Source organism: Aotus nancymaae, unplaced genomic scaffold (genome assembly GCF_030222135.1).
Source record: "Aotus nancymaae isolate 86718 unplaced genomic scaffold, 86718_ANA_hifiasm-v0.15.2.pri h1tg000087l, whole genome shotgun sequence".
In the NCBI taxonomy this organism is placed as follows: Eukaryota; Metazoa; Chordata; class Mammalia; order Primates; family Aotidae; genus Aotus; species Aotus nancymaae.
Genome location: NW_026988502.1, coordinates 404,352 through 417,575, shown reverse-complemented (window position 1 = coordinate 417,575; position 13,224 = coordinate 404,352). Strand labels below are relative to the sequence as shown.

At 54.8% G+C, this 13,224-nt stretch overlaps 1 protein-coding gene across 2 annotated transcripts; it reads right to left on the bottom strand.

Annotated features, from left to right (window-relative positions):
• Positions 1 to 4,369: 4,369 nt before the first annotated feature.
• Positions 4,370 to 12,882, bottom strand: LOC105709341 (NUT family member 2G-like). 2 transcript variants are annotated; one of them, XM_064369086.1, is made up of 8 exons: positions 12,749 to 12,882; positions 10,265 to 10,961; positions 8,530 to 8,658; positions 7,446 to 7,582; positions 6,689 to 6,978; positions 6,107 to 6,223; positions 5,559 to 5,760; positions 4,822 to 5,405 (listed from the first exon to the last, which is right to left on the bottom strand). In XM_064369086.1, the coding sequence occupies exons 1-8, from the start codon at positions 12,762 to 12,764 to the stop codon at positions 4,822 to 4,824; spliced, it is 2,172 nt and encodes a 723-aa protein (XP_064225156.1). In that variant the 5' UTR covers positions 12,765 to 12,882. The 2 variants fall into 2 exon arrangements, with proteins under 2 accessions (XP_064225157.1, XP_064225156.1); XM_064369087.1 differs by lacking the exons at positions 4,822 to 5,405; positions 5,559 to 5,760 and adding an exon at positions 4,370 to 4,408 and having other exon boundaries at positions 12,749 to 12,881.
• Positions 12,883 to 13,224: the final 342 nt, after the last annotated feature.

Genomic DNA, 13,224 nt, shown 5'->3' with positions numbered 1-13,224 from the left:
ATTCCTTTTTACGCTGTTTTCTCTAATCTTGCCTTCTTGTTTTATTTCATCGAGTTGATCTTCGACCTCTGATATCCTTTCTTCTGCTTGGTCAATTCGCCTGTTGAAACTTGTGCATGCTTCGCGAAGTTCTCCTGTTGTGTTTTTCAGCTCCCATCAATTCACTCCTATTCCTCTCTAAGTTGTCCATTCTCGTTAGCATTTCGTCAAGTCTTTTTTCAAGGTTCTTAGTTTCTTTGCATTGGGTTCGAACATGTTCTTTTAGCTCGCGGAAGTTTCTTATTATCCACTTTCTGAAAGCTGATTCTGTCATTTCATCACACTCATTCTCCATCCAGTCTTGTTCCCTTGCTGGTGAGGAGTTGTGCTCCCTTGTAGGAGGAGAAGTGTTCTGGTTTCTGGTGTTTTCATCCTTTTTGCACTGGTTTCTTCCCATCTTTGTGGATTTATCCACCTATCGACTTTGTAGTTGCTGTCTTTCTGATTTTGGTAATTTTAAGTCTGCGGCAGCAGAACTCATAAACCCCTTTTTTCTTTCCCCAGGTGTTCTGTCCCAGGGAGTTAGGGCTGTATGATTTTCCGCTGTCTTGCTGCCGTTTTTCCTGCCCACAAGGTGGCAGCCTAGTCACACTGAGCCTGCAGAGGCTTCGCTGAGCTGCTGTGGGCTCCGCCCAGCTTCCCTGTGAACTTCCCTGCAGTCCTGTTTATATGGGTGTAGTTAGAACTGCTTCCGCTATGTTGGCCCGCCCCTGTAGTCTCTGTAGTGGCGGGTTGCCTTGGTTGCTGCAAATTGCCCTGGGAACTGCAGGGTGTTTCCGTAATGGAGGACGCCCCTCCTCCACAGAGCTGGACCATCCCGGGTTCAGTTGTGTTTCCCGTGGCGTGTTTTTGCCCGGGAATCTCCTGGCTTGACTCTCCGTTTCAGCTCCCCTTGCTGGCTTAGAGGGGACTCAGTCTCGCTCACTCTGCACACAGAGCTGCTGCCCTAGGGCGCAGGCCGAGCGGCCACGCCGGTCAAACCGGCGGCGCTGGCGATCCGTTGGGCTCCTCCGCCTGTGAATCTCCTGGTCTGTGGGCAGTAAAAGTCCGCTGCCCTGTGAGCCGCTGTGTCGACTGAAGCAGCGGCTCTGAGATTCGTGGCGCATTTTTGCCCGGGAATCTCCTGGCTTGACTCCCCGTTTCAGCTCCCCTTGCTGGCTTAGAGGGGACTCAGTCTCACTCACTCTGCACATGGAGCCGCTGCCCCGGGGAGCAGGTCGAGCGGCCGCGCCGGTCAAACCAGCGGCGCTGGCGACCCGTGGGGCTCCTCCGCCTGTGAATCCCCTGGTCTGTGGGCAGTAAAAATCCATCTGGAAATGCGACGTCCACTCACCCTCTGCACTTTCTCTCGGAGCTGCAATCCTGAGTTCCTCCTAACCGGCCATCTTGGATCGATCCCTCTCTTTTTAGTTATAATTTTTGAATTAGATTCTGTGTTTTTGGAGAGATTTTCCATACGTGGTGGAAGTGTTTTTAATCTTGGTAAATATGGATTATTTGTCTATTTTATCACGTTCATCGGAAAGCTATACTGAGAACATTTCAATGTTTTAAAGGCTTTCACTCTCCGATGACTTGTGTGAAAGACGACGTACATACTAAAACGGGAATACCTGTCTTTTTTTCTGTTGGAATTTTCAGAAGGGAATTCTGTGCAATCTGAAAAGATTGATGGAGGTTACAGTAATTGCTTTCTACATCGCTTTTGTTAAGCAGTGAAAATTAGACCCACTTGGAGATTTAGACCTGGACACACTGAGTTTTTGAACACTCTCGAAGTGCAATTTGGGAAAGGGCAGGTGAAATGAGGCTTCTTCCAACCTCCCTCTTCCCTCCTCAGCTTGGTTAACAGGCAAACACCAAAATATGGTAATAGCTGGTAATTTACAGAACGTTGGTTATCACATTTGATAATTATATGTTAAGGTTGTACAATATGTGTATGTCAGAGTTAGGGGTAGTAGGTCGTAGAGTCTCATGAAAAATACAACTTGTATATAATCTTCTGAGTAGCGAGATGGTAACTGTTACGATGGTTATGAATTGTCCAGGCAGTAGGGCCGGTATATGTCTTCAGTCACGTTTTTATGCCTGCAATCCAGGAAACAGTGTAAATGGATGTTTCCTGAAACAGCCATAGTCGCCTGCCAGCATGCCCAGCTAATTTTTGTATTTTTAGTGGAGACAGGGTTTCACCATCTTGGCCAGGCTGATCTTGAACTCCTGACCTCGTGATCCACCGGCCTCAGTTTCCCAAAGTGCTGGGATTACAGGCGTGAGCTACCGTGCCTGGCCGAGATTTATCATCTCTGTGTGCTGGTAACAATTCTAGCTTTCTCTTTTAGCTACTTTGAAATATACAATCCGTATTTGCTAACATATTGCAAATACGTCGCACCATTGCACTCCAAGCCTGAGCTAACTATGGTGACCGTACTCTGCTATAGAACGTTAGAACTTACTGTTTCTAACTGTATGTTTGTACCCGTTAACCAACCTCTCTTCCTCACCCCCATCCCTTCCCAGCCTCTGAAACCTGTCATTGTATTCTTTGTTTCCATGAGGTCAACTTTTTTTTTGTTGTCGTTGTTGTTTTTAGCTCCCACATGTTTGTGAGAATGTGTGATGTTTTTCTTCCTATGGCTGGCCTGGCTTGTTTCACTTAACATAATGACCTGCAGCTTCATCCATGTTGCTGCAAACAACGTGATTTCATGGTTTTTTCTGGCTGAATAGCATTCCATGGTGTATATATGCCACGCTCTCCTTGTCTGCTCATTGTTGGATACTTGGGTTGATTCCATATCTTTGCTGTTGTCAATAGCGCTGTGATAAACATGTGAGTGTATACTGATTTGATATACCGATTTCTTTTATGTTGGTTAAATAGCCAGTAGTGGGATGGCTGGATCAAGTAGTGGTTTTGTTTTTAGTATTTTGAGAAATCTCCATACTGGTTTTCATAACGACGTTACTAATTTCCAGTCCCGCCTCAGTGTGTAAGAGTTCCCTTTCCTCCGCATCATGTCAACATCCGCTGTTTGTATTTTTAAGAATAGTTATCCTAGCTGTGGTGAGGTGGTAGGTATCTCGTTGTAGTTTTGATTGGCACTTACCTGGTGATTACTGATGTGATCATTTTTTCATATATCAGTTGGCCATTTGTATGTTTTTTGATGTCCTTTGCCCATTTTTTTAGTGGGATTATTTATTGTTTTTCATCGTTGGTTATTTGAGCTCGTTACGTATTCTGGATTTTAGTCCTTTGTCGTGAACAGTTTGCACACGTCGTTTCCCATTCAGCAGGTTGTCTCTTTGCTCTGTCGTTTGTTTCCTTTGCTGTGCAGAAGCTTATTGAAAGAGATGGATTGAGCATGGTGGCTCACGCCTGTAATCCCAGCACTTTGGGAGGCTGAAGCAGGTGGATTACCCGAGATCGGGAGTTTGAGACCAGCCCGGCCAACGTAGTGAAACCCCATGTTTACAAATAATAGAGAAAAATTAGCTGGGTGGGATGGTGGGCGTCTCCTGGTTTCAAGCAATTCTCCTGCCTCGGCCTCCCAAGTAGCTGGGACTACAGGAGCATGCCACTATGCCTGGATCATTATTTTTTTCTTTTTTTTTTTTTGGTAGGAGTTTTGCTCTTGCCGCCCAGGCTGGAGTGCAATGGCGCCATCTGGGCTCACTGCAACCTCTGCCTCCCAGGTTCAAGTGATTATCCTGCCTCAGGCTCTCGAGCAGCTGGGATTAGCCCAGCTAATTTATTTTTATTTTTATTTTTGAGGTGGAGTTTTGCTGTTGTTGCCCAGGCTTGAGTACAATGGTGCTATCCAGGCTCACTGCAACATCCACCTCTTGGGTTCAAATCTGTGTCTGCATCAATTCCACACAAGAGTTCCATCATCATATGGGAAGGGAATCATAGGTGTGGGGGCCTCCATGCAGGACCCCGCGTGCCCCGAGGCCAGCCCCTGTGACAGGCACAGCAAGGAGCATCTGCTTCCGCCAGTTGGACAAGATTCTTTCCTGACCAGAAAGCAGCAGAAGGACTTCCCCTGCTCCCCACACACCGTCGTATCCCAAACACACCTGTGTGGATGGATGCCTCGATATCTCCCCTCAGCCCAGGGCCTGAGCTCTTCCTGATGAGGGTTAAGCAGGAGTGACCGCCTCTACTCGTGTCCCTGTTGCGGGCAGCTGCCTTCTCCTCAGCTCCCACGGGGCAGAACAAGAGCCAGCCAGCTCTCAACATCCCAGGATTTTCCAGGGATGCTGATAACTAAAGCAGTCGGGGCCTTGTGAGTGGTTGGTGGGAGGGATCAGGGTCTCCTCAGCATCCGTCAGTTCCTGGAGCATCTGAAGGGGCAGCCTACGCCTGCAGGAACGCGTGGGGCTGGCCCCCGTGGGTACCCAGTGCCTGGCATCTCCCAGGCCCTCTGTACTCCCTCACAGACCCCCTCCACTGAGCAGCACAGCCCTGAGGACAGAGGCAGGAACCCGGAGAGCATTTCCAACACAACTGTGTTTATTCAGATTTACACATGAGACCTCCAAGGTATTGCTCCCCACCCCCTACCCCTAGACCCTCCCTTCCGGTTCAGCCACCCTCTCCCTCCCCTCCCTCCTGCCCCTTCCTTCCCCCACCCTCCCCCATAAAGCTAAGGCCCAGCAAGATCAGCACTGGGGGACAAGTTTTTGCTTTGAGGCACCTGATGCCCTGAGGGTCCGAGAGTTGAGAGCCCCACCCTTGGGGATTGGCACCAGAGAGCCTGCCCTGTCCCTCTACTGGCTACAATGCTGCATTCTCTTCCTCTTAGAGAGCAAGGGGTCACCCTTTCTCTTTTTAGACTGCGAGGGGCCACTCAGCCCCCAAGCCAGGGACTGCACCCCACAGGCGCTGAGTCCAGGCCTTAAATGGGGCATCTGAACAGGGGATGGGCCTCTGAAGAGAGCTCGCTTCTTGGACTTGGTGGCAGGAGCGGATGCTGGGCTGAGGTCTCTTCTCTTTGCAGATTGGGATTGAAGAGCTCCCTGGGGTTCCCACCCTTCTAGGCTGAGAAGGCCCGAGGCTGGGACAGGGCTCTGGGACAGCTTCCAGGGCCGCAGCCTGTAGTTGGTACCCATGGCAGAAACTATGCCAGGGATTTCCCTCTCCTCCTCACTTGACCACTCAGACAGCCTGCGTGACTCCTTGACAGGAGAGGCTCCAGGGAGACCCCAGGTGTCCTTGGTCCCCACACCTGGGCAGGTGAGTCTATGGTCCTGGGGAGGAGAGTCTGGCCGGGCAGCCCTCAGCCAGCGGGAGTCCAGTCTCTCCAAAACGGCAACAGGGTTTATGGACCTGACCATCCCAGTGCGCACCCTGCCTCGTCCCGGAGGGTCCCGGGAATCCCTCTGGGGGGTGGGTCTGTGATCCTGGGAAGGAGAGTTTAGCCGGGCAGCCCTCGGCCTGTGAGAATCCAGCCTCTCCAAAAGCACAACAGGGTTTTTGGACCAGGCCATCCCAGTGCACACACTGCCTTGTCCCTGAGCGTCCCAGGCAGCCGTCTGGGGTGGGCAGGTTTCCATGCTGACCCCTTGCTGGGGGCCAGGCACATCTCTCTCTGCTCCTTGGCCCGCTGCAGACTTAGAAGAGATTGAGTCCAGCTGGGTGGTGCCATGACTAGGGACTGCCCTCTCACACGGTTCCTCCTTCAAGGATAGGAGGCGCTTCTCTGCTACCTGCGGGAGTAAAGGGAGCACTTACTGGCTCTGCCTCAAGTGTGAACAGGGCCCAGGGTGGTGAAGACCAAGGCGCTTGGGTGGCAGGCAGGGAAGCCTGAGGCGGCTGGGCTTTCTGTCAAAGACAGAGAATGTGGCTCTGCTGGGCATCCCGCTGGGCCTCACTGCAGTTTGCATCCTGACTCCCCTCCCTGGCTCCTCTCCATCTCGCTCCATCTGAACCTGCACCTCCCCACCTCGGAGTGGCTCCCCAAGAAGCCGAGCATCCCCCGCAGGGTGGGGTGGACAATCAGGTGGGGCTTATGTGCCGGGTCCCTCCTGCCCCCAGGGTACCTCCCTGCTCTACCTGGGCAAGCGTGAGTCCTTCCTCCTGCTCCAGCTCCTGGCTTAGGGCCAAGAAATCCATGTGTGGATCTGGGGAAAGCAATTCTTCCAGGAATCGGGGGTGAATGACGGCCTCCACCTGGAAACAGAAGGAAGACGGTGTTAGCTTCCCGGGCAGGGAGTAACCTGGAGCCAAGGACACCTGGAGGAGATGCAGAAAGCAGTGAGCGCCCCGTCCCCACCCTTCTGGAGCTGTGTCATATCATGGCGACCACAGCTACACACACAGACCACAGACCTGGTAGCGTACACACATGCAGACAGAGACACACAAACCACACACAGACACACAAAGAGACCCACATATGACACAGGAAAATGGACACAAGTAATTTCCACACTCCACACTCACACCCACACAGACACAGAGTAACTGATCACAGACACAAAGACACAGACACAATCACATACACAGACAGTCAAATCGATGGCAACACACACACCCCTTCACTGCGGAGGAGCTAAGGAACAGAGCTTAATTCCAAGGACCTGTGAGTGCCACCCCCTGGAATTCTGCAGACCCCAGCACTTGAGGCTAGCCCACCTTGGTGACAAAGTCTTTCTGGGAACACAGGTTGTCAGCGTAGCTCAGGACGCCTGGGTCTAGAAGCATCCCGTCCCCTTCCTGCTCCACTTCGCCCTCTTCCCATTGTCCCTCGATCTCCCTCGTGGCCCCAGCGGGAGGCCCCAGCAGCTTCTCCATGATGTCCATATACTGCTGCACCACTTCAGGGGGAATCTCCTCGGGGGCCTTGGTCTCCGCTGGCCGCTGGGGCCTGGGTGGTGGCAGGCAGGCAGGTGGGGCCTTGGGGCCAGCCTTGCTGGGAAGGTACACTGAGGCAGGGAGGGAGGAGGATGGGTATGGTGAGGGCTGCTCCTCCTGCCTGCATCACACAGGGGAGGGCAGGGCTCAGGGACCTGAAGTGGGTCCCAGCTGGGTCAGGACCACCTGAACCACAGCGCCCCTGGAAGAGACGCCACAGGAGGGGCACATGTGGGACAGCATCGTTTTGGAGGAAGCTTGGAGTCACTGATATGCTGAGTACTCCACCCGCTCATCCCTGCTTCCTGGGCAGATTGTTGAGTTTTGGAATGGCAAGGGGAGAGAGTAGCTAGGAAACCTGACCAGGTGAATACCCACTTTGTGACCACGAGCCGCCCAGCCCCCCAGCTCCCCTGAGCTGTCTTTTTGGAAGGAACAAATCCCTCTCTTGAAGGGAGGCATGGGGTGTGGGGACAGTGGCCTCCCTCGGCCTCTCTGGGCTTTGCCGTGGCTCCTGTGGGAATGTGGGAAGCCATACCTGGCTGCTTGACCACCTCAGGGGCCGACGGTCCCTGAGGTTCAAGCCTCGGCAGGGCTGGAGGAGGCAGGCACTGGGGCCCCTTCATCCACTGTGACTTCTGAATCTGCATCTCCTCAGCCTCAAACTCTAGGAACCTAGGGTGAAGAAGGTGTAGACCGTGCTGAGAGGGTCCAGGCCCTCTGCCCCCAGGACCAGGCAGCAGTCGATGGCAGGGAATGGGAAGGCATGCCTCAGGCAGGCTGTCCAGGCCCTCCCTGGGGCCCGTCCCCCAGTCCCAGAGGGAACTACTCCCAGAATTCTGGGCCCTCCCTCCCTCACCCGGCCCCTGCAGAGCCCATGGCATCAACAGGGCTTTCTGACTTAAGTCAGGGCCACGAGGCCCAGGAGGGCACCAGGGGTGGGGTTTATGGCAGAAGGCGTCCATGATGTTGCCCAGTTGCATGAGTCCTGAGGTTGGGACTGTGGGTCCCTGAAGGATAACCCGGGAAGATGAAGCGTGGGAGACCCCGGTCGGGAGGAAGTAAAAGCTGGGCGCAAAAGACAGGGCCCCTTTCGCCTGAGGCTGCCGTCTTTCTGTCTTAAAGGAAGGGACTACGAGGAGCAAAGGCGGGCAGGCCAGAGATGGGTCTCATGGTGTCCTGGACACAGGTCTCCCCTGACCCAGCGCAGGTTTCTCCAGTCCTGGCCAGGCTGGGATGGGCGAAAACTGACTTCTGGCCACTGCTGTGAAGAGAGTGCACCCCGCTCTGTCTATAGTCCCCAGCGCCCCTTCTCCCCATCCTCACAACTGGCGGTGATCTCCTTTGGGCTGTGATGCTGGCTGCTCGCTCCCTGACCCTTAGTGTCAGGCAGGGGTTGGCCCGAGGCCAAGCAGGGCGTGGCTTCCCACCAGGGCAGGATAGAGACCCCAGAGCACTCTAGGAGGGAGGAGCAGCTTCCTGAGGGAGCCAGGGGCCAAGGAGTGCCTGTGTTTGTCCACACCCTCCTCATGCTCCACACTGAGAAGCCACCATGGCCATCTGGCTTCTGTCACCCTCTGTCACCCTGCCATGTGGGCTCTGCCCCTGCACCCCAGACTCACTTACCCGCCATCTCGTAGTAGATCATCCGGTCAAAGTTGCTCGTGTGCTTCCATTCCCGCACGGCCCACCACAGTCCCTCCTCTATGGTCATGGTGGGCTTCTGCTGGGCCAGGGATCTGAGAACTGGGCTGTAAGGTGGTGCAGTCAGTCCCAGTCCATAAGCCCACCCTCCATCCTAAGCCCACCAGTCCCAACACCCGGCCCCTGTCACCCCCACACATGTCCTGTCATCTGTCCCTGTCCTGTTCTCCCCCACATGGGCAGGATATGTCCCCAAGATCAGTCATCAACACAAGCCACCGGCTGGCCTCTCCAACTGCCCCTCGAGTCCTCAGTGTTACAGTGTTGACAAATGAACTCAGTACTATGGGTGGAATGTGAGCGTCCCCAGCATTCCTGTGCTGAAGCCCTCAGCCCCGGTGTGTCAGTTCTTGGAGTTAATCAGGGTTAGAGCAGGTCATGAGGGTGGGTTCCCATCATGGCATCCGAGCCCCGATAAGGGCAGGAGGAGACACCAGGGCTCTCCCTCTCAGCCACAAGAGGACACAGCCAGAGGCAGCCCTCTCCAGCCAGGACACCAGTCGGCCGTCACCTTGATCTGGGACTTCCGACCTCTGGAAGTGGGAGACGTGAATGTGTCCTGATAAAGCACCCAGTCTATAGGATTTGTTATGGCAGAGCCCGAGCTGACTGAGACAGCGCACACACAGAATGCCCGGGGAGCGAGGGTTAATGTGCAGGTTCCAGGGCCCCAGGACTGAGCATTTAACCAGCTTCCTGGGGACTCTGGAGCAAGGCGGCCCCTGGGGACGCAGCCTCAGGGTCCTGGAGACGAGTAGAAACCAGAACCAAAGCAGAGCGGTGTCCAAGCCCACTCCACACCAAGCCTGTGAGCCTGGGGCGACTCCACTCCAAGAATCAGGGTCCCCAGTGCACCGGGACTCAGCTCCAAGGGAGAATGCAACCAGTTCCAAGATGCAGGGGCGGCAAGATTTTTTGGGACAAAGATGGGGCCTCCTTACACCTACACCCTGGGCAGGGGACTTGCCTACGGGAGTGGCCAGTGTTTTGCCGGGTGGATGTGCTCAAGCTCCCGTGGAGTACGGGTTTGCTCATCAGCGGGGGACACAGGGTCACAGAGGCACTGCAGGATGGAGAGAGGCACGACTGGGACTGAATCGACAAACTCTCAGATGCTGGCATTGCTGCCTCAGTCACCACAGTCCATGGCCCTGGGCTGCTGGGCTCGTGGTGCACTCAGAGCCATCACTGGAGCCCGTGGCTTTGGGGAACACTGTCCTAGATAGCCTAGTTCTGATAACGATAGCAGTAGGGACAGTAATCATAACAGTTATCATGTAATGTGTCCCAGCACGTGCCGGGCACTGTGCCGTGTGCCTCATGTGTGAGCTCAAGTCACCTCTTCACCATCCTCTGAATGAAGCAACGTCATCCCTTTTTCTAGAAGGGATCGAGGGCAAAGCTACAAATACCTGCCCAGTAAGGATTGGCTGGACTCACGGGACAGTGAGGGGCAGGTGAGATGAGGCCCCTGAGAGTCTGTCCTGAGCGGCAGCCAGATGAATGTTCCTGAAAATGTGCCCTTCCATAGCTCGACCCGTCGCCTTCAAGACCACCCTGCAAGCTCCCCCGAACAGCGTGACCTCCCGTCCATCCAGCAGCCTCTTTATGGGTGAGCTTCAGGGTGAGCTCCGGTGCCCCGAGGACACTCACATGAAGAAACAGGAAAGCGCTTCCGTGTTCGGACTCTGGGGAAGGTGCCTCCGGGCCAGGGGCTTGTAGTGCTGCCAGAGTCGGAAGTTCTCATACACGCTCTGGGTGTTGCAGGAGTCGTCCGGGGGAGTCTTGGCCTGGGAGGGAGCCAGGCTGCCCTCTCCATGAGCCCCTTGTGACAATGGACAAGCATTCCCTGGGGCCACGATGGGGCCCGGCTGGGGAGCAGGTGGTGGTGCTGGAGGAGGAAGGCCCTGGAACCAGCCTCCGTCACAGGCCTGGGTGACCCCAATGATGTGGGCAGCCATAGCGGGCACCACAGGGGCAGCTGCCAGGGGTCGGGGAGGTGGACATGCGACTCCCTCACAGACGGCACCTGGAGCCCGCCAGACGAGGGGGTCCTGAGGTAGGGCCAAGGTCTGTGCCTGAGGAGCCTTCACAGGCCCCACTTCTGTCTTCATCTGGACAAGGACGTTGGAAGCCCCGGCCCAATTGAGGCCTTGGCCATCGTGTCCTGCCACCAGAGGGGTCCTGGGAAAGGCAGACAGCACCGGAGGGCCGCCTGGGGGAACCACTGCAGTCACGAGGGGCGGCCCATCTGCTGGGCCAGGAGCAGGTGTGGCGAAGGACAGAGCCGTGAACACTGGCATGGAGGCGCCAAGGTTCTCGGTCACACCCGTTTCCAGCTCTGGGCATGCTGTGGAGACAAAGGAAAGAGGTGAATGAGCTGGGGTCTCCAGGTCCACCCTGGTCACTGGGGAATCAGGGGTGTCCTACAGCTGAGGGCATGTGACAGGGAAACTGCAGCTTGCAAGTGTCCCTGATTGTGCATCGCATGCTCTGTTCCTCCATAGGAGGGTCCCTTCACTAGAGAGCCTGGCAGTTAACCCAGATTGCACCACTGCGTTCTAGCCTGGGTGACAGAGCAAGACTCCATCTTGAAAAAGAAACAATGGAAGACAACCACCGGATGGAAATCTCTCCCAAGCCAGCACCCCGTGAACCCTGAAGATAACCCATACGCATCACACCCAGTGTGCAAGTGATTGTTCTGGCACCATGCCCAGCAAGTGCTAAACGTGGGTCAGAGTCAGGCGACACTTTCCTCAGTGCTCGGTGGTGCTGGCTGCCACTCAGGAAGCTCTGTTGCCAGGGAGCAGGTCTGAGAAGCAGTGGTGGAGTTCCCTGAGATACTGTCATTGCGCAGCCAGCAAGAGCGGCACACGATTAGAGCACAGCCAGCAAGCGGTGAGCAGTGGGGCTGTCGGGGGGTGGGGAGGTGTCTGGGGATTTTCACAGCTGCTGGTCATGTTACAGTAGGTCGTGGGACAACGAGCCCATCTCTGGTCCTTTTCCTTTGAGCTCCCAATAACTGAATAGAGTGACCAACCAAGAACCAGAGGTTCTTGGGCCACAGGCCAGGTGTGGCAAAGTTGTCTGGAGCTCATCCCTGTTCGCTAGGACTTCATGCAGTCTCCAGTCAAGGGGAACAGGGATACAGCACATGCACCTCATCAGTCAGGACACACATCCTAACTTGAATAATAATAATAATAAGAGGACCATCTTCCTATTTGTGTTCTACTCTCCTTCCTGTACTGAAAAGGAAACCAGTCTTTCCAGACCTTTCCACTGAAAACCAGCAAGAGTCCACACGTGTCCCCTGTTCATGAGGTAGTAGACATGGAATAGAGGCAAATTGTTCATCTCCACAGAAACACAAAGTGCAGAGGACAGGCCGTGAGCTAGCAGACAAGAGGAAGTGGGTCTGAAGACCTGCGCTTCCACAAGAGGACGAACAATTCAGAACAACCTGGGAAGCCCAGGCCGTGTTGCCTGAACTTCCCCACTGCCCCCACCCCTGTTAAAGCCAACAGCTACCTGAACTGACTGAGAAGCCACCTCTGGGGAGCGAGCTGAGAGGCTGCGGCAGTTACAGTAGCCCCAGGCTCGCCCACCTCGAGGCTGTCACTGCATGCTCTGTCCCAGCCATCACACCCAACAGTCGTCTCTGGCTGAGACGACTTCTCCTCACTCCTCCCTAAGATCTAGAAAAGTCCAGTCCAAATCCCTCTGAACACTATGGAAGGGCACTGTCCAGGTGCCCGAAGACATAACACAGGGCTCAGGCTTGCCCGCCATCTTCATTGGGCCACCGGCACAACACGATCCCACCACTCCCTACAAACACGGTGACGTGACCCGTCCCCCTCTAGAAAGAATCAGTACATCCACTCCATCCTTTCCCCTACACGGTGTATTCCCCCAGGCATCTTGGTCCACCTCCAAGGAGCCGTCCTCCCTAACCACAGACTCAGGGTGCCATGGCCCTCTCCAGGTGTGATGTCTTTGGGGACATCCAGTGCTCCCTCCCTCCTCGACACTAGCCCTATCAACTGTCCCTGGGGCAGTGTCAAGTTTGAATTCCCAGGGATTTGAAACGCGACAGAGACTTGGATAATGCCCCTGTCCCTACAGACTCACCTCCATTTGAAGCCATCCCCTCAGGCTGGGTGCTGATCACCGCTGTCTGACAGTTTCCACAGTGAGAAAAGTCAAGAGCAGGACCCAGAGAGTGACCTACCTCAACAGATTCTCCTGAGTTCAGGTAGGTCCGGTAAAATTTGAAAGTAAAGCAGTTTAGAACTTAGGACCCCAGACATTCTGCAGAGGGGGAGGGGCAGTGCAGCAGGTACTGGAAGGGGTAGGGGACATTCTGTGAAGGGCTCCAGCCAATAGGAAAGAACTGAGGTTCCCTTCCAGCTGGAGGGCAGCAGGGCAGACTGTGTGCACCTCTTTAGGCAACTTTTTTTTTTTTTTTTTTTTTTTTTTTTTTGAGATGGAGTTTCGCTCTTGTTACCCAGGCTAGAGTGCAATGGCATGATCTCGGCTCAGCGCAACCTCCGCCTCCTGGGTTCAGGCAATTCTCCTGCCTCAGCCTCCTGAGTAGCTGGGATTAC